Source organism: Equus caballus, chromosome 7 (assembly GCF_041296265.1).
Source record: "Equus caballus isolate H_3958 breed thoroughbred chromosome 7, TB-T2T, whole genome shotgun sequence".
Taxonomy (NCBI): domain Eukaryota; kingdom Metazoa; phylum Chordata; class Mammalia; order Perissodactyla; family Equidae; genus Equus; species Equus caballus.
The window spans coordinates 28,869,891-28,895,793 of record NC_091690.1 but is presented as its reverse complement, the minus strand read 5'-3'; the positions used below and the strand labels follow the sequence as shown (position 1 = coordinate 28,895,793).

Genomic DNA, 25,903 nt, shown 5'->3' with positions numbered 1-25,903 from the left:
TGTGGTGGTAGCGAGCTAGGCGACGGCTGAATGGCTCTCTGGTGAGCCTGCTGTGGAGGGAGTCCCTGTACCAGAAAGGAGGCTACACTGGATTCCTCTAAGGAGCTCAGCTCTGAGAGCAAAGGCCTGGAGGACGCTTCAGGGTTCACAACTCCACAGTAGCCCCAAGAAAGGGCTCGTCATAGAAACCTAGAGCTGGAGAGGAACAAGGATCACAGAGTCCCAGCCTGTCTCTTTGGGCAGGCATCTCCTCAACCACACAGGACATTTCGGCAGACCTGGTCCCTAAATCCAGGGAGGGACACTGCACCATCTCCTAGGTTACCCTATCACATATGTTGACCAAGAGAGTCTTAACTTCTAGGTAATCTTTTTCCTTTCTTTCTTTCTTTCTTCTTCTTCTTTTTCTTTTTTGGTGAGGATGATTGGCCCTGAGCTAACAACTGTTGTCAGTCTCCCTCTATTTTTTATGTGGGATGCCGCCACAGAGTGGCTTGATGAGCAGTATGTAGGTCCGTGCCCAGGATCCAAACCCACAAGCCCCAGTCTGCCAAGGCTGAGTGCACAAATTTAACCACTATGCCACAGGGCTGGCCCAACCTTTTTCATTTTAAGATTTAAGAGTCAAATCTGTGAGGTCGAATGCTGCTCCCTAACTTATCAAAGATCTTAAAATTAATTAACATCTGCCTTAAATCCTCTAACTAGGTTACTTCCCAGGATGGATGTAAATAGATAAATGAATAATAATTAACTGACATGCCCATCCTGGAGCAGCCCATAAGTCTAAAGTGACTCATTGTTTCTGGACATGCCAGGTACTTCAAATCTCCAAGAATGTGGATATGCTGTTCCCTATTCTGGAATGCTCTTCCTTTCTTTGTTTCTCTACAAAAACCCTACCCATCTCTCAGGGTGTAGCTTCATGGCCCCTTCTTGGGGGAAGCATTTCCTGCCTGCCCCAGGCTGAGAATGCGGCCCCCGCTCTAGGGTCCAGACCACTGTGTATACATGTCTACCAGAATTTACCGCTTTGCACTGCAATAGGTACTTTGAGTTGAAATTTTCAAGGCGGACTTAGTTTCTTATTCCCATTTCAATCTCTAACCCCCGGCCCTGTTATATCAGAAGCACGTCTGGACGAAGGGGCCACCTAGTTAAGTGAACTGGACATCTCATACATTTATAAAATAAAATAAACTTCTTCTCTGAATGATTGTTTATAACAGCTCTATTTGTAATAGGCAAAAACTGGAAACAACCAAAATCTCTCTCAAGAGGTAGCGGTTAAGCAAACTGTGGTGCGTTGACACCAAGAAATACGACTCAGCAATAACAAGGAACAAACTATTGATTCATGCAACAGCTTGGCTGGATCTCAGGGGCATTATGCTGAGTGAAGAATTTCACTTCGAAAGGTCATGGACTGTATGATTCCATTTACAGAATATTCTGGAAATTGTAAAATCATAGAAATAGAGAACAGACTAGTGATTGCTAGAGGTTAGGGATGGTGGGGAGAAGGGTGGTGGGTGTGACTGTAAAATGGCAGCATGAGGGACATCTTTGTGGTGATGAAATAGTTTTAACAGTATGTTGTAATTACGTAAGATGTAACCATTGGAGAAAATTGGGTTAAAGGTACATGGTACCCTTCCATAATATCTTCCTATGACTATAATTATTTCAAAATAAAAAGTAACAAAATTTTTTTAAACCTGTTCTCTGAGGTTCTTTCTGCTCTCTAATTGAGTGTGTCTATACTTCATGGCGACCTCTCATGTTCCTTAAAGCTTTACGGTTTCAAAACACTTCCACACAGATTAAATCACATCATTTCAAAATTACCGCAACTCTATGACATAGCTGTCCTTACCCCCGTTTCACAGATACAGAAATCAAGGCCTGGTGCTTGTTGAAGGGCACCCAGCTGGTGTGTGGCAAAGCCACTGCTCCAACCTGACTTAATAAAATTTCTACAGACCTGTTTTATCATCTGCAAAATAAGGGGATTTGGCAAAGATGGCCTCTGAAGGTGCATCAAGTTATAATGCGGTGGGACACGAGCACTTGTGCTCTAGCTGTCCTACTTCTGAGTCAGCACAGGGGTCTGGCAATGCAGAGACAGGCCTGCAGGCCAATAACTGGACCTAGCAAGGAGACTCAACCATCAGAGGAATCAGTGCTACATAGCTGGTGCCTTTTGAATGGGGGCATTAGACTCTCCAAATTCACATTCGCCCAAGGCAAAGAATTATTGGCATGGGAATCCCAGTGGCTCTTGGACTTCCACATTTCTAGGACGCCCTGCCTTGCTGGCTGGCTTCTGCTCCTCCGCTTCTATTTTCCCTACTCCCCATCTCCTGGGCTTCATTCCGTCACACCCCACTGACCCTAATTAATGACACTCTCTGTGCCAGGGTGGTGAGCTGTGAAAATGTCTTACCAGATTAGTGAAGATGTATGTGTAATAGGCTGACACCATCCCTAGTTCTGCTGCCTGCAAAGGGAAGAGAAGGAGATTAGAGAGGAAAACAAGAACCCACTGGAAGTAAATGAGTAGCGAGAGCTCCACGTGTCTGCCATTTGTCTAGCGCACCACTCTTCGGCGCCAGGAAGAGTAGAACATCTTCATTGGTTCTTATGTTGCCCTTGACCTTGGAGGATGGAGCACAGAAACACTGGCCTCTAGAGTAGGGTCTCTCCACCTCCACCCCGCTCCCCTCATGCAGTAACACTCATAGTAGCTGACGTTCTCATGCACAACACATTCCCACGGATACAACCGATATCATGGAAAACAAATTGACTTTAAAGGAAATGAAGCAAATAATAAAACAGACTATAGTCATTATCTCCAAAACCATTAACAATAACAATGGCAAACACGTACCCACTGTTCGTATGTGCCAAGCACTAGAAAGCATTTTACTTGGGCTAACTCGATGAGGTAGGGACTGTCATTCCTCCTCCTCCTCCCATTTGACAGCTGGGGAAATTCAAACACTAAAAGGCTATGGAACCAGTACAAGATCACACACCTCATAGCTGGAAAAGATGAAATTAAAGCCAGGCTGCCTAATTTCAGTGCTTTTGACCAAATTCTACTCCCCCTGGGAGACTGTGACACAGATGGAACTAGTGACAACTCTCTTAGGGGCGGAGGCACAGACAGGAGAGTCTGTGGGTTGAAGGCAATTCCCAAATTGACTCCACGTCTGACAGAACGTGAGGGAGCGAGAATCCTAAGAGTATTCTTGATTCTGAGGTAACATAGGGAAGAAGTGAATCATTTGCAAACTTTGGTCCTTTATTAGTAGTAAGGAACGAGTCACTTGTGACATGCCTCACTCTTGGTAACAGCACACCAGTGTGTCATCATCCCACCATTGAGAACTGCCACTTCAGACCAGCCTCCTTTTTGTCAGATCTTTGTAGCCATCATAAATACCCCTCACCAACCTTCCCTGTCAGTGTGCCTGGCTTTGAGTGTGACAGGTGCTATAGAAACCGACAAGTAGATCAGATAAATAATGAGCCCAGCTCTCCCCAGGGCCCTCTTCCCTCCTGACAGTCAGCTAGATTTTCATAATGTATCCTGCAGCCACTGGGAAACCATTTATGTCATGACTATTGAGGTGCGTGGGGGAGAAACAAGACCAGGGATGATGACATTTTCCTCTTACAGAGTGTCTGTCTCCCAAGGAACTCCAATAACTTTGTAAACATTCTTACAGGAAGGCTCACAGGCTCCTTGGAGAACAGGCTGGGGTAATTATATCACCAGCATTCCAATGGGAAACTGATGTGCAGAAGAGCTTGGTGACAGGGGCAAGAGCGCATGAGGTCACAACGGAGCTCAAGGCCTTCTGTGTGAGGCTCCACAAAGCCTCAGCAAAGCTACCTTTCCTCCTCCACTTTCAAGAGGATGGGATGGCATGATGTCCATCCCCTCCCACACTGTCCATATAATAGTGCTTTTGCCTCTCACCACCGCCTGGGCCAATGGGAGCCCCCTGGTTACAGGGATGGGCTGGGGGCTAGGGGCTGGGAGAGGGCACTGCCAGTGGTTAAAACCCATTTTGTGAAATCTGCTGTCCTAAAGATTAAAGACAAGAGATCCTTGGTTTTTAAGACCTGAATTCTCAGTAAACATGGAGTTCGTTGCTGGAGCAGCCACTCAATAAAGTAGGGGATTACTCTGCAAATCCTCCTGAAATCAAGAGCCAGCAGAGCTCTGCCACACTCGGGGGCCAGGCTCCCACGTGCATGGCAAGCCTCCCAGGAGCTCCCTGTGCTCTCTGCTCACACTGCTTCCCACATGGAGTGCATCCTCCCTGAGGTCGCTCAAGGCGGTGTTGTAACCCCTGCAAAGGAGGAACGTGGAGCCCCAGGGAAGTGTGTGGACTGAGTCCAGTCCTGATGCACAGCCTGCCTGGCCTGGCCCCCTGGGGCCACTAGGAATCAAATGGAGATGAAAGCATCAGGGTTTCCTGAGGCCTCACTGGTCACTGATGGATTTGGTGCCAAGGTCACTAGAGCTGAGGCCAATAGATGGCCTCAGGGAAGCCTGCCACTGGCCACCCAGCAGAACTGTTTGCTCATAATGATCATTACAAGCAGAGTCTCCTTCAAAAGCACAGTCATAAAAAAAAATTAAAATAGTTTTTAATGAAAAGACCCAGTACTGGCAAGGGTGCTGTAAGACACCTATACTCTGCTGGTGGTAGTGTAAATCGTTACGGCCTTTCTAAAAGGCAATCTGGCAAATCATATCAAAATCCTTAAAAGCATGCATACCTTTAACTCAGTAATCCCACTTCTGGAAATTTATGCTAAGAAATATGCATGAATGTGCCTAAAGATTTATGTACAAAGATGTGCATCCCAGCATTATTTATTATAGCAAAGATTGAAAACAACCAGTATCTCTGACAATGAAGGGATGGTTAAATAAATTATGGCACATCCATATGATAGGAAATGATGCTGCCATTAAAATACTTGTAGAAAAATACATAACGACATGCGAAAAATGCATGGTGTATAATTAAGAGAAAAAAAGCAGGCTGCAGAAGAGTATGTGTAGTGTGACAATAATTTTGGAAAAGAAAAAAAATGTGTCTATAAAGGCAAAAAGGATAGACATCAAAATTCAACAGTGGTTATCTCTGGGTGATGGAAATGTGAATGGTTTTTATTTTCTTCCATGTGTTTTGCTGTACTTTCCAAAAGTTCAACAATGATCTGGATGTATTATTAACAAAAAAAGAAAAGAGCTCAACCACGGATGCTGGGAGCCATAAAATATTCCCAGGCAAGGGATGACCCTAAAAGGCTTCTACCTTGGGGCTGAGCAGGTACTCCAGCTACCGCAGGCAGAAACGTCGGAAGTGTGCAGTCTGACCTGTCCTCTGCAAGGAGGCTGGGGTTGGGGGAATGGGGGGTGGGGAGGGCTAACTCCCTCTCTTACTCCCACCTTCCCTGAGATGACTCAGCCTGTATCTCTTGTGCCCTGAAACTTGGAGGGGCTTTTCCATCCTTGATGACTTCATTGATCATAGCCCCATAGAGAAGAAAAAAGAAAAGGAAGAAAAGAGAACAATTCTGTGTTCGAGTGTGTGTGTGTGAGTTGGGGATATGCACACAGACATACATGGGTTTGGAGCTGTGGAAAATTACTATAGCAACAGGCTGAAAGGACAGCCCTCCGAACTCAGAGAATTCATTCAAATCTCTTATTAACTCCAGGATGAAAACGAGCTGGGGAGGGGAGATTAGGAGAGACGGAGGGAGGGAGGGGAAGAGACAATCATCCAAGTCTCTGCCGGGCTCTTCACTGCTTGGCAGAGGTTAACGAGGAGCCTCACTCCCCCAGTGGAAGATGGCAGGTTGCATTTAAATGTGCAATTAAAATGGCATTAGAAGAGGCCAGTGCACCTGCAGAGGCTGGGGAGCTGCTGGGAGCCCCCGGGGAGCCTGGGAGCAGGGTCCCTTCTCTCTGGGGTTGCATGGCTAGCCCAGCCACCAGCCCAGGAACTGGTGCCAGGTGACTCCAACGCTGCCCGCTGCTTCCAGCTGTTTGTCCAGCATGGACCCCCAGGCACCTGACTTCCGTCTCTGTCTCTCGCTCAGACTGGCCTCACTCACAGAGTTCCAGTTTGCATGTGGGCATGTTCTGATTCAGGGCCTGGCACCCTACCCCTCAGTATGGTGGAGATAGGAGAAACTGCCTGATGTGCCATCAGAGACAACTGGTGCAGGCTCAGCTCTGCCCTTCATAGGGCTGGGCCTTGGACAAAGCAGTTAATCTCCCAGAGTCTCAGTTTCTTCCTCTGCTGAGTGAAGATATTATACCTGCCTCACACGGTCCTTGAGAGGATTACGTTAGGAAATACACAGCAGTACTTTGTAAACTGTAGTACCCCATGTAAGGATTACAGACAGGGTCGACATTCAGCAACACACACTGTTGGGACTGCCCTGGTTGTCAAATTATGGAAACACTTCTATACTGCTTGGCAAACAGCCTCTGCCCCAAGCCCCCCACCCCCACCACCCAGGCCCCCTCCTAGGAACCCGCGGACCTCGCCACAGACCCCTGGTAGGGCCTAGGTTAGGCTAGTGCCTCAGTTGATGGCTGCCCTGCTGCACCAGGAGTTAAATATTTTTATGACGTCACCATCATCCTGATTTCTCCTTTCAGCACTTAGGAGCCCTCCCCTGAAACTGAAGGACTGAGAGGTTTGTCAGGGTCAGAGGTCCTCCCAGGAGGACACCCAAGGCAAGGAGGGAGGAGGGAGAAGGATGCTGTGCACCCCCCAGCACCCGCCCCGGCCCGGCTCCCACCTTCAGGAGGATGGTGTGGGACATGGAGGCGTTGGCATGGATGATGATGGTGGCTGTCTTGTCGTCCCGGATCTCCTTGAGGAGTGGGGTGGGGTCCCGGGTGTCGTCCAGCATCCGGACGGAGAGTGTGTCCTTGGAGATAAGAAATTGCCGGAGCAGCTTCTCTAGGTTTAAAAGGCCTGGAGGGGAAGAGAGGATGAAGCCCCTGAGGGTCCACATCGCTGCCTCAGGAGACCCCGGGGCAGAGCAGGACAAGCAAATACCTGGGCCTGAGGCAGGTGGTGGGCCCGGCCCCACCGCTGGGGCTAAGCAGCTGCATCTGAGCCTGAGCAAGTTTCTTAACTGCTGTGGGCTTCAACGGTCCCATGCAAAATAAAAAGAATGCTCTTGAGCTCCCATTGCTCCCCCAACTCCCTCGGGATGCTCTTTTAAGGTGTATAAGGAGGCTCCCACAAGCGGGACGGGAGAATCCCCTGCCTCACAGCCCTTGGGAGCTGCCCAGTGGCCAAGACCCAGGTTCAGAGACCACAGGGCCTGGGTTTCTTTCCCTAACATGGCCACTTACTCACTGTGTGACCTTTCCATGTGGCCAGGTCTCTTGGTCTCCGTTTCCTCATCTGAGAAATGAGAATACTACCAGCGGCCAGCAGCAGGGCTGTGGCAAGGATTAAACGAGGTGAAGTGCTTGGGCCTGAGCCTCGCACATGGTACCCCAGACATGTTACAGCTGGCTCCACAGAAGCCTTCCATCCCACTGTGGAGGTGGGGGGCAGGTCCCTCAAGGTCGCAAGGCTCAGAAAACAGGTCTAGCAAAACTCTTTGAACTCCTCAGAGCACAGGCTGCATTAAGACAAGGTATTATTATGATCATAAAAGAACAGGCTTTGAACTGCACTCCAGCAGGCAATAATGTGGGCCCAGAACAATGGCAAATGGGACTGTGAGCAAAGACTCTTCCCCTCGCCCCTGCCTACGGTCGATGGAGGGAGGAGGGGTTCCGAACCTGTCGCTGAGACCCAGGGGCTTTATTCTGCTTTGTTTCTGAAAGGCAGGCCACAGGGAGAGTGGTGGGTGGGGGGTCTCCTGGAAGATAGTGGTCTCACTTCCAACGGAAAGGGACCCACAGATATTTGCTCCCGAAAGCAACGACAAGAATAACATTTATTGAGTCCTTACTGTGTTCCAGGAATGGGCTAAACATTTCACAGGGCTCATCTCACAGACAATCCTCACAACAATCCCATAATATATCATAATCCCACAACCCAGAGGAGGACATGAGGTGAGGAGGGGAGTGACTCTGGAATGCAGTCTCCACCCACTGTGGACGGCGAGCAAAGGGCTGGCTCTCTAACCAGTGAAGGTCCCCGGGCTCCAGTTTCTGTACTGGCTAAATGGATAGTAAATGCAGGGATGTCTTGAATATGACCCTAAGACTCCCCCCTGAGCAAGCTACTTATCCCCCTGCCCCTTGAGGATCAAAAGGTAAGAGAGAGGGGGCTCTGAAGAGCATCACATCCACCTCCCTCATTTTGTAGGGAGGTGACAGGACTTGCCCGGTCACAAGGGACACAGCTGGGACCAGAATTCCCATTTTCTCCTCTCCAGGCAATGCTCTTCCCATGAGACCAGGCTGCCACTTAGGAAAAAACACAGCAGGGGGCAGCAGGCACAGAACCCAGGGGAGGCCCAGGGACGTGCAACTCTGGACTGGGGGAGGAAAGCGCACACTTGATGTGTTTTTTTAACAAGCAAAAAGTAGCAGGATGGAGCCCAAGGGTCTGGCACGATGGAGACAGGAGCTCTGGGAAGATGGTGCAAACCCCTGTCCTCCCATCACAGGTCCTGAGAAGGCCGTCCAGAGAGCTGGAGGCTACTGCAGCAATGGGGAAGTCCTAGGAGGGCCTGTTATTCACAAAGAAGCTTCAAAAATGGCCCGGCTGTGCAAGCCACAGCATCAGATTGGCCCTTTCTCCCTCCCCCAACAGGGCCTCGATAGAGACTTGTAAAGATCCACTGCCAGATCCACCGCCGTCTGTGCCCCTCGCAGCCCCTCACCACTGGCCTCCATCAAGAGTGGCACATCAGGGGCCGGCCCCATGGCTGAGTCGTTAAGTTTGCGTATTCCACTTCGGAGCCCGGGGTTCACTGGTTCGGATCCTGGGCACAGACCTAGAACTGCTCATCAAGCCATGCTGTGGTGGCATCCCACATAGAAGAACTAGAAGGACCTACAACTAGGATATACAGCTATGTACTGGGGGTCTTTGGGGAGAAAAATAAAAAAGAATGGCACATCTGGTTCCTTCATCAACTAAAATTTCACTTTATATCTAATCACCCCTTCGGATTTGAGGTAGCTTCACTGATGCTGCTGGGGCACTTCCTGCCGACCCTGATCTGGAAGATATGGAAGACCTGGAAGATCCGGATTCAGGCTCAAGGTCAGTCCTCACTGACTGTGCGACCTGGAGAAGTCATCTAACCTCTTCGGGCTCCATTTTTCATCTGTAAAATGAAAGACTGAGATCCTATGTGGAAGGACCATGTGAACCGGAATGTATGGTATCAGTGTACTTCTCTTGTATTTACTCATCCCAAGAGCTCAAAGGGCAGGCGTGGCTCGGTGAGGTGGAATGAAGGAGGAGGAGAGTACAAATCTGCTCAACCAACACTCCCGGTCCTAAGAGCAGGCAGTGGGCCAAGACACGTGCAGAGAAGATGGATCAGACACAGACCCTGCCCTCCAGGAGCTCAGAGTCCAAGGACTTGCAGCAAAGGCTATAACAAAGCTCAAATCGAATACCTATTTTGTTTGACGGCTTACATAATCTGGTTTTCTATGGGGCAGCCCCATTTTGTCCTATATGTAAAAATGGAGAGAATAGTCACACCTTCCTCACAGATGATGTGAAAAGCAAAATCCCACATGCACAAAGGTCTGAGCACCTGACCCAAAAGACACTGTAGCAAGGAGGTCTGGGGACACCATGGAGCTGGTGCTCCTGGAGACTCAGCCACCTCCCTGGCTCAAGAGAAGATGTTCCTGGCATGCTATGGGGAAGGGAGCATTGCAGCCGGAGGGGTGAGTAAGGGAGGGGTGGCAGAGGGAACCCCACAGTTCCTAGAATGTAGCAGGGAGCATCTCTGGAGCTTGACTGGGAAACAGCCCAAATCCCCTAGGATCCTTCAGACAGGCAATGAAATTCAGTGGGACGAGACCGAAAGGCCTGCGGGATGACAGCAGGGTTATGCACAGCATGCAGATGCCTGGCCAAGGCAACCTGGGGACCCTTCACCCCTTTAAAACTGGCAGGCGCACTAAGCTCCCAGGGAAAATATTCCCCCAGATGTCAGATGAACTGGGGATCCTGCTCCAATCAATGCCCAGTATGCCCCATCCCACTGACCCTTGGGGTGCTCTGCTGCCCTTTAAACAAGCAAGCAGCACCCCCTAGCTCATCCAACACACACTCTGTGTGTGAGAGGCAGGGCAGGGAGAGTGGAGAGCAGAAAGGCAGTGAGTCCTCAGGAGGTCTGCAGCCCCACCCAGGATCTCCTATCCATCACTCCGTTTCCCAGCCTGGACTACACCTGGACCAGCAAAAAGAGCACAGGGTCTGGACCCGAATCACCAGGTAGTTAGTCAGTGCAGGCAATTCCCTCCTCCCTGCTGCACCTCTTATCTGTGTCCTTACCTGTAAAATAAGGATGATGCCCACCTCACAGGGTTAGTAACAGGATGTCACGTACGCAGCAAAGTGTCTGTCACCTGGAAGGTGCTTAACAAATCTGGTTTCCATTCACCCCTCCCCCACCCATTCACATCCTAACCGTCCTTCACCCCAACTTCTCCCTGAAACCTTTTTTCCTCTCCATTCTCCAGCTTCTCCCCACTTCTGAACTTCTCCCAACTCCTATCCAAATATGGCCCTTGGTTATAAACCACACAAAACATTTGATATGATAGCTTGCACATATGCATATATCTATATATACTGCAATTAGGTAACATACATCCTAATTCTTTCACAGAGTTAGGTAGCCATCCCATTTCAAACTTCTCTGCACATTGCCCGTGTGAGGCAGGGTGCATGGTGCTTGCTGGGGGACCAAACTAGAAACCATGGGGGGAAGAGAGAGACTCTGCATCCTAACGGACCAGGCGAGCAGCAGCGCCAGGTGGGGAACAGACACCGTCACCTGAGGAGCAGCTGAAAGAAAGGGGTGCCTGCCTGAGGAAGAATGGAAAGCGGTGTCATGAGGCAGAATTGCTCTTGCTAGCCTCAAGAACTACCCCCAGGGACGAGTGGATGAAAGTCACAGGGAGACAGACTTATCTCAACCTAAGGAAGCACCTCTGTTCGAGCTGCCTGAAGAGGCACTGGGCTGTATCATGAGGTAGTGAGTTCCCCATTGCTGGAAGTAGTCAAGGAAAGACTGAAGCCCCTGTTAGGATTGTTGTAGAGAGAATTAAACCAGTGGATGGAAAGTAGAGCTAGAAGAACATTGATGTCTTTCCAGCCCACAGATTCTCTAATTTTTATGAATCAGAAGAGGATACTTTCTTTATTCTAGGCAGTGGAAGGAATTTGCAGAAGAGAAAGTGGGTTTAGTTGCATTAAGAATATTAGGAGCTCTTCAGTGCAGTTTGGCAGTTTCCAATTGCGGTTCTTCCCACTGCTATCTGTTTAATGGAACTAAGGGATTTACCAAGGCAGCTGCCACCGGAGAGGTTAAAAGCTGCTCTCTTCCCCAGCTTCCCCTCCACCCCCACCCCAACCCCCCTCTCCTGCGAGACCCTTGGCCCAGCAGCAGGTCTGCCTGCCAAGTTCAAGGCTGAGAGGGACCTGGGGAACCTATTAGTCTCGCTCAGGATGCAATGGGCTGGATAGATGACAGACCCAGCAGGCCGGCTGCCCTGGGAGGAAGGAGGGAGGCTGGCTCCTGGAAGGCAGGGGCCAGCTGGGGTGGGAGGAAGATGGAGAGGCCACAAAAGGCACAGCCGGGGTTGGACAGGGCCAGAGGACAAGGACACAAATACCTAAGAGATGGGTCCGCAGGGGACAGAGAGGATCCTTGCATTAAGAAATAAAAATTAAAAACCCCCCATTTCAACTGGCATCCGTGCCTCTCCTCTGGCTGCTTCCCTGGGCTGCAGGCCCCGGTTCTGAGACCCCCTAACATTCCAGGAGGCACAGCGCTGATCTCAGAGGGTCGTGAGGAGGACATACTGAGACCGTGTGAATCCACACTGCGCACATGGCCTGAACCGGGAAAGTCTTCATTCCCCGGCCAGGCGCACACGCCGCAGGTGTGTGGCTTTCAGACCTTTTCCACTGAGCAGATTCTGACAGAGAAAGAGGATGAGAGTCCAAGGTGTCACCGGGTGCAATGGGCACAGAACAAGTTCAAGTGCTCGAATGACATATTTCACCCACTTCTCCGTTTTGTCCCATCCCATGCCTGGGCTTGGCCCCAAGAACAGCCAGGGAGGGCCAGACCCTCGGGGGCTCCAAGAGGAGACAGAGAGCAGAGAGGGCTTCTCGCTTACAGGAGGACTGTCTGCTCCGGGCTCGGCCATCAGGCTGTCCCCTTCTCGGAGAGCAAGGACGGAAGTGGGACAACCTGGCCTCTGCGCTCCCATCGCCTCCTAACTTCAGGATTATGTTTCCAGCTTGCGCCTCCGCTATAGGACCCAGCAGCCGTCCCTGCCCTGAGAAACACCCTCAACTCCATCATGGGTTGATTTAACCCTCACAAGTGCCCTGGGAGGCGGTATTATTATGACTCCTGGGTAGAGATGGAATCACTGAGGTGGGAGAGATGCAGTGACGAGATCACAGAGCTGGAGAACTCCTGGCAGGCTGAGATCTGAGGACTGGCCTCTGACTGACCACTCGAGTTGGCATCAGAAAGCCTCAGTCCTCCCACAAAATAGGAAAGATGGTCCGTCCCTCACTTCTGTCTCTTCTACGGCATTTGGAGAAGCAGGGAGAGGATGTAAGAACCATATGACCTTCAAAATGGACTTAATCTCTTTTCTTCGTGCATATAATGAGAGTGTTTACAGGTTAAATGGTTAGCATGAGGTTTAAATGAGATCATTTAAAAGCTGTAGTAGAGTGTTGGGCACATAAGAAGTCCTCAATAAATGGTTAATTTTGCATCGCTGGGAGCAAAAGGCTGGGGGCGCCTCAGGAAGGCCCACTACTTCCCCTGCTCTCATGGGAGGCCCTGGTATAATTCCCTACCCCTCCATCCTCCAGTCCCTACAGCCACAGGGAGGGTTGCAGGATGAAGTAACAATAATTAAATGTGTATTATGTTCTGGGCCCAGACACCTTCCACTCAATTACCCTGAGAGACACTATTATTCCCACTTTACACAGGAGGAAACTATGGCTCAGAGGGGTAGAATGATCTGTTCAACATCACACAGCTCATGAGAGGTGGAGCAGCTTGGTCTCACTCCGAAGATGGTTCTCATTTGACTGCACCATCCTGCATTTCTCTTCAGCTGCTCTTCCTCCCCAGGAGACCAGAATCTGCTCCTCTCCAGCAACGTGGACCGAGTTCAGCCAGCACAGGGATGGTACAGGACAGAGCCAAACTCCAGTCATTCTGCTCTAGTCCTGACCTGGCCTTATTCAGTAGGATCCAAGGGGGGAAAGAAAGGAAAACTCATGCATGCCGAGTGTTCCCCAGGTGTGGATGCAGTGGTATGCCCTTTGTGTATGGCACCTGATTAATCCACTCAAGCATCCTGGGAGGGAGGTGCCATCGTCCCCATTTTATAGACGCGACCACAGAGGCTAGTGAGTGCCTAAGTCACTCTCCCAAGATCACACAGGTAGTAAGTAAGTGGCAGAAGACGTAGGAGCACAGGACGGGAAGTCAGAAAAAGGATGTTAAAATACTTAGAAAGAAACACCAAAGCAAGCATTAAAAAAAGATGATTTGAGCTACATAAAAAAATACCAGGAAAATACACAGCATATCACACCTGGGACCACAGGACTGGAAGGCTCAGGGTCCGCCTTGAGGGTCTCAAAAGGCAGCTCTGTGAAAGGGCTGGCGGGGCCATAGCAGAGCCCCAACTCCCCTTGGAAGCCCCCTAACAGCAAACTGCCCCAGGCTTGGAGGGGCCAACAGGACAGCCATGCCTGGGCCCCTCACAATATCTTCTCCCCCAGCCTCATTAGAACTAGGCACTTGCAGATGTTCCGATTTTTTTTTTTTTCCCATTGAAGAAAAATAATGTAATCTACAACACAAGTCTACTTGGTCCAGAAGCTGCTTATTAGACCTCTACTTTTGGGAAGAAGGAGAGTAAGAGGCATGATTCCCCAGGGAATGGTCTCCGTTATGCCTAATTTCGATGGCTGGAAAATAGAATTAGATTCCTGTTCCTAATTTGACTTGCAATGTCTCTTGGCCCTGCATTAATAAGGAAGATGGAAGAATGTCTCCTCCGAAGCTTTGAGCTGCGTTTTCCCTCAGTCGCTCATTTCTTCATCCTTTGATTAGATGTCTAATCCTCTTTGCCCTTGAACTTCTCCTTGCTTCCCCTGGCCCCGGTGGGTGGGGCGGGAGTCACCCGGCAGCCTCAGTGGATGGGTTCTCCAAGTAGAGGCGACACTGCCTGGTTGATGAGTCCTGCCTGGGCTGCGGGCTGGCCTCCCCAGGACCTTGTCTGTGCTCAGCCATCCCGCACCCTGCTCAAGGGAGCAAGGGGACGCACCGCTCCTGAGAGATCTCTGCCCTTCAAAGGACATTGTAATTGCCAGGCAGAGCCCACCCAGCACCGCTCTCTGAGGCTGTGTGTGCAGAACAGGAGGGTAGGAGTGGCCGTGGAGGAGGAACCCCAGCTCAGGGTCAGAGGACTTGAGTTAGAGTCTTGGCTTTGCCATGTGCCAGCTTTGTGACCTTACGCAAGTCCCTTCCCAGCTCCAAGACTGTTTTCTCTGCTCTAGAATGACCGGGGAGGAGGGAGGTAAAATGGGAAAACAGAAGTGAAAGTGCTTTGCAACCAGCAAGGAACTGTTTGAATGTCAAAGAACGTCAATTCTGATGGAAAGAGCCCTGGGCTAGGAGGCAACAGGATCTAGCATAGTGCTCAGCAGCATAGTAGGTGCTTAACAAATATCTGAGCAACTCAAAGTTCAGTAGGAGCTGAAGCAGAGGAAACAGGGCTCCGCTTAAAAGCAAGAGGGACTGTGGCTAGACCCAAGAGAGAACTTCCTGTCAGATTAGTGAGACATCGTACCAAGCACTGAGGAGGACTGCAGGAGAATCTCTGCGTGGAGATATTTACAGCCTGTCCTGTCTCTCAACATTCCTGCTGTGTGCACGGGGTGTGCCAGTTGAGTCCTGCCTGAGTGGGCCTGTGGAGGAAATTTCCAGGGGAGAATCCTGGATTCTGCTACACCGTTCAATGGTGCAAGGATGCCGCATGAAGAGGGCCACCTGGTGGAATGCAATGTTTCCCAAATGCGTTCCAACACTAGCATCCTGTGGGTTTTTAGATCAGCATCCTTTTCGGGCCTCGGGTCAAACCTGTTTGGAAGACGATGAGGTAAATAGTTGTTTTGGCTGCAGGACAACTTACAGTGTCTACACAAAGGTGTGCTGTGAATCTGCACGAGGGGAGACAGAATGCAGTGTTATCCAAACGTTGCTCTCTTTTTTCCTTTGGCCACAAAACACTTGTCGTCTGAAGCAGCACAGTCCAGCAGAACTCTGCAGTGATGGCGAGGCTCCGTATCTGCCCTGCCTACATGTGGTTATCGAGCACTTACGTGTGCCTAGTGAGACTGAGGGACTAGATTTTAAATTTTATTTAACTTTAAAGTGGGGAACTCCAACACCTCTAAACCCCCTGGGTGGTCGTGATAAATAAGACATATATAAAAAGCACACATAGTTGGGACTCAGTTACTTTGTTTCTTGCGTAGCACAGAACAAGCATTCAGTCAGTGTTGAATAAATGAATGAAGGCACTTGTGGAGGCAGTCCGGGGCAGAGGCCTGGTAAGGAAGGGGTTCTGACCCTTGACAGGAAGACGGCTCTTGTTTTCCGATGCCGAAGGGATTCCTGGGTCGAGGAAGGACTTAAGCATGCAGAGCAGTGCTGGGAAGCCACGGAAAGGAGCCCTGATGGAGACAGCATCCTTCTGCCAGGGCGGCCCACCTCAGACCCACAGGGTGAGACCTGCACAGGTAAGCTGTGCAGGACACAGATGCCTGTGGCTCAGGCACTGGGCCCTCATGGCAGCCAATGGCCACCACCTGTCTGACCGCACGTGGGTGCGCAGCTGCCACCGGGAACACACAGATGCACAGGTTTGCTGGAAAGTGTTGGCTGAAATTAGCTAAATCTCATAAACACTAAATTTATGTCACAAATTGTCCGAGAGTCAGAGAAAACACCTTTCCAAAACCCGCATTTGCAAAAAAATGCTTTATCAGGAATTGACCTTGGACCTCGTTCCATCAGCAAAATCCGCTCTCTAAGGGAAGAAGCTCTTCAACCCATCAAGTACAAATGCATCCAATTTTATATTTTCCCTCTCTCTCTCATTTTGTAGCTCCTTAACAATGAGGCTGAAAATGTGGGAATTGAGTTTGCAGATGCAAAAAGCCTTGGCGGTTAGCCAGCCTCCCTATAACCCAGTTCCTCTCTGTTCCGTCCATGCCCAGGGAGTTCTGGCAAAGGATGCTCCTGGACCACTCTTGCTCTCTTGGTCACTCTCTCTCTATCTCTCTCTCTCTCACACACACACACGCACACACACACATACTCACACGGGGTTATATCATCCCCATGAGCTGCAGGAGCCCTCCCCTTCCTGGCGCATCTCCAGCCAGGAGCAAATCAATCAGGTTGAAATCAACAGGACCGACCCGACTATCTGAGGCAGAGCCAGCTGGGGAAACTTACATTCTGCTTTGGCACAGATGAGGCAGGCGGTGGTGCAGTTGAAGAAGTTCAGGATCCCAGCTACAGCCACGCTGATGTCGGTGTTGCTGGGGTGGAGGTTGAGGGTTGTGAATCTCTGGAACTGAAACTTGATAAACTCCTCTGGGGCCACTTTGAAATGAGGGACCTGGGCGGAGGAGCAAAATCGGGCAGCAGGGGGGATCCAGAAGGAGTGAGAAAGAAAGAAAGAAAGAGGGACGAGTGAGACAAGGCGGCAGAGGGTGGATTCTTTTATGGAAGGCCGTGCCACACGCCAGTGGGAGAGGGAGCTTGCGGGACTCAGGGCACGCCCTCCACAGGAGGAAGATAAGACGATGACCTTGACAACACTAAAGATAGGAAGACACAGGATGGGAAACCTTTGGTTTGGAGGACTGTGTAATGTACTGTGGGTCTAGGAGTTGGAATCTGTGGCTCTGAGAAGGCAAACGAATAGGTCTTTATTCTCAGAGCAACTGCCCACTGCTGGGCAGAGAGACAAATGACTCTTGAAGGCATAATCCTTATAATTATTTTATTTGTAATTAATAAACCAGAGCAGAGATGGCAGAAAGAGAAAGACAAGACAGTGCCCTGGGGACTGAGGCAACAGCCCTGTCAGTCCAGCCTAGCCAACAGGTGTACAAACCAGCTCCCAACAGACTTCCTGGGTGAAAGCCTGGGATGGATAGGTTCCTCGGTAGACAAGTGTATGGACAAGGAAGCACCACGGGCTGAAAAACGACCTAGAGAGCCTCTGAATGGAGCCAGGTACATAAGCACCTGCTTTGGCTTCATTACCACAGTGTCAGCTTCCCTTTGCATCTATTACTGACATTTCTGGGAGGCAATGCCCCTGCCTTCTGTCTCTCTTCTCCGGGGAAGAGATATTAACAGGCTGTGATGGCTGCTTTATTGGCGGCTTAGGCTATGGGGTAGATAATAGGAAGTTAAAAGGTAATAAGCTGCCATCCACCTTGATTTTATTCTGTCACCCTCATCTCTGGTACCTAGAGCTAGGAGAGCTGAGGCTGCTTGGTGCCTCTATCAGAGATGGAGCTGACCTCTCAAGCCTCAGCCTCCCTTAGGACCAGTGCCTTGTGGGAGGGCCAAAATACAGGAAGCGTGGGTTTGGATGGATGTTAAAGCAAGTTAGACTGAGGGTAGACAGCAGGAAGAACTTTGTGATGGTTCCTTGGTTGGCTCCTAGAGTAGGTTATTCATAAGTCATTGCAGAAGTTTCTCTGCCTGGGCTGGCCCAGAGTCTGGGATGATGTTGACAAGTCTCTGCAGGATTCTGCTACGTTATCCTCCTAAGCTTCAGTGAGAAGTCAGCCGAAGACCAGAGTTCCTCTGGGATTAGGGTGAGGGGAGGGTAAAGATTTAGCAGAAACTAGGGAGAAAATTCCTGAATTCAACTAGGATTAGCCCTTAACCATAAAGAGAGGGTAACCAATATTTTCCAGCAGAAACTGAAAAGCGCAGAAATGGGGAGGGCCTGGGGAGCTATAAAAGAAGACTCTAAAGAGAGACCTGGGGCGGGTCGTAGAAGGACTTTCTTACCACTTAAATTTTGCATCCCATACAATCTGTCTAAAATGAATAGCAAACGCACCTTGAAAGGAAAAAAGGTCACAAAGGGGAAAGATGTAGGCCAAGGCTGGGCAGGGGCAGGCTGGCAGGCTGGCTGGCTTACACAGTTCAGCATCTCTGACCAAGGGCCCCCTGTGTGGCCATCCAGCCCACCGGGTTCCACTAGCTGCTAACTCACCCCACAGTGGAATGGACCTTAAGAGATAGCCTTGAATCCATGGATCCTAGAGATGCAGCAAGGAGAAGACTCAGGAAAGTGAAGGACAAATGGTTTCAGAGTCTACAGGCTTGGGTTTGCACCCAGGCTCTGCTGTGTGATTTGGGGCAAACTGTGTAAGCTATCTAAGCTTCATTACAATGGGGGTAACAGTGGTGCTTCTCAGAGCTCTGGGAGGGTCAAAATGAGATCCTGCATGTGAAGGACACAGTACCTAACATGTGCTAAGTGTTGAGGCAATGCCTTTCTCCTTCCCTTTCCCTTTTCTCCCCAAATCTAGGAGCTCCAGAAAAAGCTCTTGGGGCTGTCTGAGCAGGGGCTGAGGGCTGAGGGGCCTCCCTAGGAAGGGGAGTCGCTGGGAAGCCTCCAGCACAGCCCGCCATCTTGAAGGCTCTGATGGGCCCAGGCAGGGATGGCCCAAGCCAATCCTCCGGAATCTCTCTCTAGGACAAAGATCAACCCGTAATTGATTTGCAACTGCAAACACATGCCAGGAAGTCATCATGGAGGTGTCTGCGGGGAGGAGAGGTGAGTAAAATGGAAGGGAGGGCAGTGAGGCAGAAAGCGGCCAGCCACAGGGACTACGGAAATGTTAGCAGCATTTAGAGGAATGAGCTCCTTGGTGAGAACTCCATTTCTTTTCTCTGAAGCTGAGGGGAATCAGTGTAAGGCAGTTCAGCCTCATAAAATATTAAAAGAAATGCATAATCTGAACAGAGAGGAAAGGTTGCTCTGGAAGGAACATGACCAGACAAAGGAGAGAGAACCGTTTGGCCATTCCCTGGGCAGTGCAACGTGTCTGGCTGGTCAACGGCACAGGGATGGGGGCAGAGGGGAGATGGGGGCGCAGGACCAGGAAGATGGTTGCAGATCAGGGTCTCTGCCTCGGACCTGACATGCCAAACAGGGTTAAGGGACGTGTGAGCTGGGATACAATATCCACTGAACCCCAAGAGGAGGCCATTTGGGTGCGGGGATTGGAACGACTGGAAGGGACATTGTGATGGGGAGGAAAGTGTGATGGGGAGGAGGGAGAAAGCAGAAAAGAGAAAACGGGGAGTGGAAGTCTTGGCAACCTCACTTGGTGAAGATCAGAGCGATCGCTGAAATAACAACCTGCCAGATTTGAGCTATTACTTGAAGCACGGCAAGAAAGATTTAAATTAAACATCCGTCTAACTTCCTGGGACCGAGGCCTGTGAGATGCTGGAAGAGACTGCAGCGGGACACAAGCTCCTTTTTTGGCCTGGGCTGGCACAAGAGTCATCTTTCAGGACATCTACGGGGTAGGGGATGGAGAATTGTCAGCACAGACCCAACCCGTGATGAGAAGGCTCAGGGAGCTCAGCCTACAGTGCAGTGGCCTGGCATTGAGCAAGACCAACCAAAGGACCAGAGCCAGGACCGCATGGCACTCCAGTGTGCAGGGACCAACTCTGAGAGTGAGCTCATAAACACGGAGGATAAAACTCTGCCAAACCCTCAGGGACTCGCCAAGCCCTCTGACCATAAGAGAAGTGGGGCATCAGGGGAGGAGAGAGCGGCCACTGTCTCCAGGGATATCTCTGAAGGGGAAGGACTGACTGATTCCAGGAAGGACTAGGAAAGATTCCAGCAATAGACAGAATCTCTGAAGTTTCCAGTTTGTTTCCTCTAGGGGAAAAGGAGGGAGAGAGCTGAGGGAGCAGAGAGGAGGCCATTATTCAGAAACTCCCCTGACCATCTTTCCCTCCCCTCAAACTAGAACTAGAGGAAATGGCCTCCGCACTCTGCAACTAGACTCCAGCTGGAGTGACACCTGAGGAAGTGACCGATTGGAGATGCAAATACTGGAACTGGTGAATGCGGAAGAAAGCAAAATAAAATCTCTTTCTTAGACAACTTAGAAAATAGACTTTTCAAGCTTTATTTTAGTAATAAAATGCAGCAATGCCTTGCCCCATGGCTATTCTTCCCCAGGATCCCAATATCTGAACAGGCAACCACAGAGCTGCTCATAGGGAGCGCAGACTTCTGCACTCTTGGCCTCTCCCAGACCACCACCCTTCCCTGCCTCTGCCTCTACCACACCAGCAAGGAGCCCCCACAGGATGCTAAGACTCGGAGGAGCTCAGCTTGAAAAGCTCCTTGTGAAACCTGTCCTCTGAGTCCCCTCCATCCACACAACCTGGACGAAAGTAAGTGGCCAGCCAAGGACCACTCCTTTTACTTGGATTGACGTTGTTGTTATCAATGACACCACCTAGGTCACCATGGGCTCTTCCAGCCCTTAAGAATCTACAGCATCCTTGGGCCCGGAGCACAGGCTGCCAGGCCGCTCATAGTCCCCCAAGCCGGCCCAGCACTCACCTCCTTCTCCCCACAGATGTTGCTGATGATGGAGCTGGAGGCCGGGCTGGAGGACGGTCCCAGGACAGCGACCACCCCCTTGGGGAGGATCTGACACACTGCCAGAAAGGAAACAAGGCACTCATCAGGGCGGTGCGGGCCGGCTGCCTGCCTGGACCTCCAGACCTCCAATCTCCACCCGCTGCCCCCTCACCTTCTGCCCACCCCAGTCCCCTACTTCCAAACCCCCTGCCTCTCCTCCCCTGAGGAGTACCACTCGGCTCCAGGACAGTTTTATTGCAGTTTATGGATGGTATTAAATGAGGAAATGACCCAGGTTATGACAACATACGGCCACAGCCAACAGGGTATGTAAATTGTCTGGGCTGTCACCGAAGGACAGAGGCTAACGGCAGACACTACCGACTCCATCTCCGCCCTGGGCTGCAGCATGGGTGCTGGGATCCTGGGTCCAGCTGCCACAGGGCTGAGGGCCAGGCACACGGAATGGCCACCCGGCGTGAAATCTGTTGGCTCCCCCCCACCCAAATATGAAGAAAGAGAGTTGGGAGGAAGAAAGGCAGACAAGCAGAGGGACGAACGCTGTGAGGATGATGCAGGCAGAGAAGACAGCAGACTCAGCTCAAGTCAAAGGCAGCAGGAGAGAGAGAACAAGAAGGAGACAGTGAGAGGCAGAGACAGGTCTCATCTCTCAAGGCCACCCTCCTTTCACCTCTGCTGGCCCAGAGACTGGTGTGCCCGCTTCTCCGAGTGTGTCAGGGGCTTTCCTGACCAGCCAGCATGCTCTGTGGCCTTGGGCCTCCCTATATGAGGGTGCCTTTCGCTCCTCTACTCTGGACACTCACTCACCTGTCAAGGAGCCCCTCAGATGCCTTCTCCTGACACCTGCCTGGGCTCCTTTAGGTGAATTAATCCTCCGCAGGGCTCCTGAGACCCATGGTTTGTCCCTCTGTTGTAAGACCCTTCTAAATGTGTCCATTTCTGTTTGTTCAGATGTCTTTCTCCTCTCACTGGATTTCAAACCCCTTAAGGGCAGGAGCGGAGCCATATTTATGTCTGAATCCCCATTTCTCACTTCCTCAGTGTCCAGTACAATGTTTTCTATTGGTTGAATGAATGAGTGGATGGATGGGTCATGTGGTCAGAAGAGGAGGAGATAATCTAAGATTTTACAATGCTAGACACTGAGAAAGAAAGGATGGGGAAGAAAGGAGGAAACAGATGGAGAGAGAACATGAGATAATTCTCAGGACGCACACTGTGATATCACAACCTAAGAGCCACCCACGGGAATATGCACCATGCTTCCCTGTCACACTACAAGACATCTTTGCAAAACTGAAGCTTGGTTCTGGACATATTTTCCTTCTACTCACATCAAGAGTCAGGCTGAGCCTTTTCCCAGGTCTGTAAACAGAGGTTAGGGGATCGGTCCAAGGATCCTCATTGAGTCAGCTGCAAAGCCACACCTGCAACCTGGATGCTCTTTCTCCTAGGGGAGAGTCCTAACCATTGGCCCACACAGCCAAATGATGGCCGTAATTGGGTGCAAGCAGTGGCACAGGGCACCAGGGGTCAAGTCCCAGAGTTGCAATTGACCACACGATCGATAGATGTGTGAGGTCTTCTCTCAGCCTGCTGCTCCAGCAAGGATCCTGCAACATGGTGGATCTCAGATGCCTGAGAGGTGGCGGGCAGTGGGTGCCTGAGGGGACTCATCAGTTCTAAGTGTCAGAACCATCCCCCGTGACGGAGTAGCCAGGACCAGAGTTTCTCTCTGAAGAACGCTCTTCAAATGTCAAGCTCTTTCCATGTGAGTTATCTCACGTGATCTCAGTCAACTTAACTCTTATGCCTGCTGGGTGCTCTAAGTTCACTGGCCATCAAGTTCCTACAACAGCCTTGAGTAGATCTTAGTTCCTGATTTCACCAATAAGGAAACAGCACCCAAGGGATAAGTGACTCCCCTAAAGTCACACACCTAATAAAGGTCAGAGCCAGCACTGGAATTCAAGTCTGTTGACCCACCCAGTGTCCTTTCTACTCTCTCACAGCCACCTCTTTTGTCTGCCCCACTCCTTGCAGCCACTTCACCCATCTCTTTTCAACCACTTACAGTTGAGGTCCTCAGCCCATCCTGCTCTACTGACCCCGCTTTCTCAAGGTCACCAATGCCTCTTATCAGTTCCCATCCTACTCTTTTTGAAGCATTTGATGCTGCTGATTGCATTTGTTAAATTTCACAATGCCTTCCAATCCTGATTCTCATCCACTTCTCTAATCAGTCTTTCCCACTTTCTTTGCTGACTCCTCTTCCTTCTCCTGTCTGCTAAATTCAGATTTTATCCATGCCTCACTCTCCCTGGGCAATATTACCCTGGCCTATCCACTCTGATTTCTGCCAGGTGATTCTATACTCTGACCTATGTCCTGGGTTACAAAATCAAGTTCCAACCACCTGCTGGATGCTGCCACAGGGACTTCCCTCTGGTATCACACACTCAACATGTCCACGGCAGAGAGGCAGAAAGTGCAGTCATTAAGAGCATGGACTCTGATGCAAGATCGTCTGGGTCTGAGTCTTGCCTCTGTCACTCACTAGCTGTGAGACCTTGAGCAAGTTACTGAACCTCTCCGGGTCTGCTTTCTCATCTACTCGGTTACTAAGAGCACTTCTCTCGTCGGGTTGTTGTGAGAACTAAAGTGACTTAATATATACAAAGAACTTAGAGTGGTACTGACATACTACACGACTCTTATTGTTACTATGCCCATGACATCATATTTGCTATTTACTCTTCATACATAATCTGTTTCGATCTTCACGCTTCTAGGAAGAAGATTCATTATTATCCCTTCTTTACAGATGAGGAAACGGGCTTAGAGAATTTAAGTAACTTATTCAAGATCACACAGGTAATACATGGTAGAGCTGGGCTTGAACTTGGAGATGGACCTGGCACCAAAGCCCATGCTCTTAACCACTCCACTCCACCCCCTTAGCTCCTCCAGCTCCAAACACAGTCCCCCTTGATGCTGCCTTGCCTTCCCTCACTGAATCTGTCCACTCGCTATACCAATCAGGGGCCAGGTTCTGACCATTTGACCTGCTCATCCCTACTGTCCCCTCCTCCCCACTCCCGCTGTCACTGTTCCAGGTCAGCCCCTTTTACTACCTGCCTCCTAAGGGGTTTCTCTGTCTCTAGGATTCTTCACTTCCACTCCATTCTCCAAAATGTGAGGCAAATTATAGTCCTAAAACACAAGGCTGTGTGCTCCTGCAGGGCAGAAAGCCTGTCTTATTGATCTCTGCCTCCTCTATACCTAGCACAGAGCCCGACTCGGAGTTGCATGCTCAATAAATAGTTGCTGAACCACACTGAAGCCTGCTCCACACTTCCCATGCAAAATTGGAAACAAACTCAATGTTCAATCATAAAGGAATAGTTATCTAAAGTATGGGTCATATCCCCAAATGGAATAGTATTTAGGCATTTAAAATGCTTATGAACAGTTTGTAATAGCATTAAAAATATTTATGTCACAATATTAAGAGAAAGAAGCAGGATATAAAATTATATGTATATCTATATGAAGGTTACAACTAAGCAAATACAGAAAATAGTTATGCACTGAGGGATGATTGGAAGCAGATATTACAAAAGCCCACATTTATTGAATGCTAATTATGGCCCATTCTAAGCACTTTATATGAATTGACATTTAATTTTTGAAACAACCTGATGAGATGGTTACTATTACTGTCACCTTCACTTTACAGATGAGAAAACAGGACAAAAAAGTTAGAGAGTAGAGTCAGGACTCAAACTCTTAACCCCCAACGTCACTTCCTTAACCGCTGCACCACACAGCTACCCTTAGTTAACTGGGATATTAATAGAGATTGCCTTGGCCAATGGAACTCTGAGTGATTTTCTTCCCTTTTTTTCTTTACTTTCTATGATGAGCATGCACTCCTTTTATAACACATTATTATAAAAAATAAAATGTCATTATAAAAATCTTTTCTGATGAGCAAGTAAAATCCACTGGGTCTGATCTCAAGATTCTACCTTTCCAGCCCTTTCTCCTATCGAGCCTCCTCCCCTTTCAGGCTGCTCACCTAGAATATTCTCCATGTTTTCCTACCTAAGCCTGCTCCCAGCTAGTTCTCTCTGACTACACCAGGGTTTCTTAACCTGCTGCCTGAGATCTCTGGGTAGAAGCCAGCGGTCTGTGAACGTTTTGGGGGAAAAAAATGACATCTTTATTTTCTCTGACCCCTAACTAACATTTAGCATTCCCTTCAATTTTGAATGTAAGTAGTAAACCACAGTATATTGACAGTACTGTGACTTTGTCACCGACAGACATCACAACGTTTTCGTATCACATTACCATACTGCAGATATCTTGAAACATCATTTATATTCATTGCTACTTCAAAATGATGCTAGTAGTTAGATCTGATACTAGGCTTGGCTATTTAATACATTAATAAAGAAGCACATATATTAATATACCACTATTAAATATTTTAACTGCATTTCTATATAATTGGTTTCCTCGTCATCATATCTATTTTATTCATTTACAAACACTTCTCTGAGAAGGGGTCCATTGGCACCCCCAGACTACCATGGTCTAGGCCCCCTCTTGCCCTTCTGCCTGGCAAACTTCTACTGATCCTCCAGCGCCCAGCTCAGATCTTGCCCCTGGGCAAGAAGTCACCTCTCCCTCCCTATATTCACATCACCCTGTGGCTCTGACTCAGGTCCGTGCTGCAGGTGCCTAAGAAACTGGTCAGCTTCCTTGTTCTCTGAACTCCTGGCCAGCTTCTGCCCTAAGCTGGCTCGTTATGTAGGGTCTCAATGGAGAGAAGTTTCTCCAAAAATTAATTCTTATAGAAGGCCCAATTCCTTCTTCCCAATTATA

The 25,903-nt window shown here is 49.6% G+C and overlaps 1 protein-coding gene across 15 annotated transcripts in view; it reads right to left on the bottom strand.

The window, feature by feature from the left end:
- The window catches only part of GRIK4 (glutamate ionotropic receptor kainate type subunit 4), a 413,900-nt gene that overhangs the window by 140,772 nt on the left and 247,225 nt on the right, over positions 1-25,903 (bottom strand). For 13 of the 15 annotated variants that reach the window (XM_023645003.2, XM_023645006.2, XM_070273803.1 and 10 more), the window contains 4 exons: positions 20,969-21,066; positions 16,792-16,957; positions 6,850-7,028; positions 2,447-2,500 (listed from right to left, as the gene is read on the bottom strand). In XM_023645003.2, coding sequence (XP_023500771.2) covers positions 2,447-2,500; positions 6,850-7,028; positions 16,792-16,957; positions 20,969-21,066 — 497 coding nt within the window. Of the gene's footprint in view, positions 1-2,446; positions 2,501-6,849; positions 7,029-7,414; positions 7,601-16,791; positions 16,958-20,968; positions 21,067-25,903 lie in introns of those variants that run through there. The other 2 variants (XM_070273810.1, XM_023645007.2) reach the window with 2 other exon arrangements.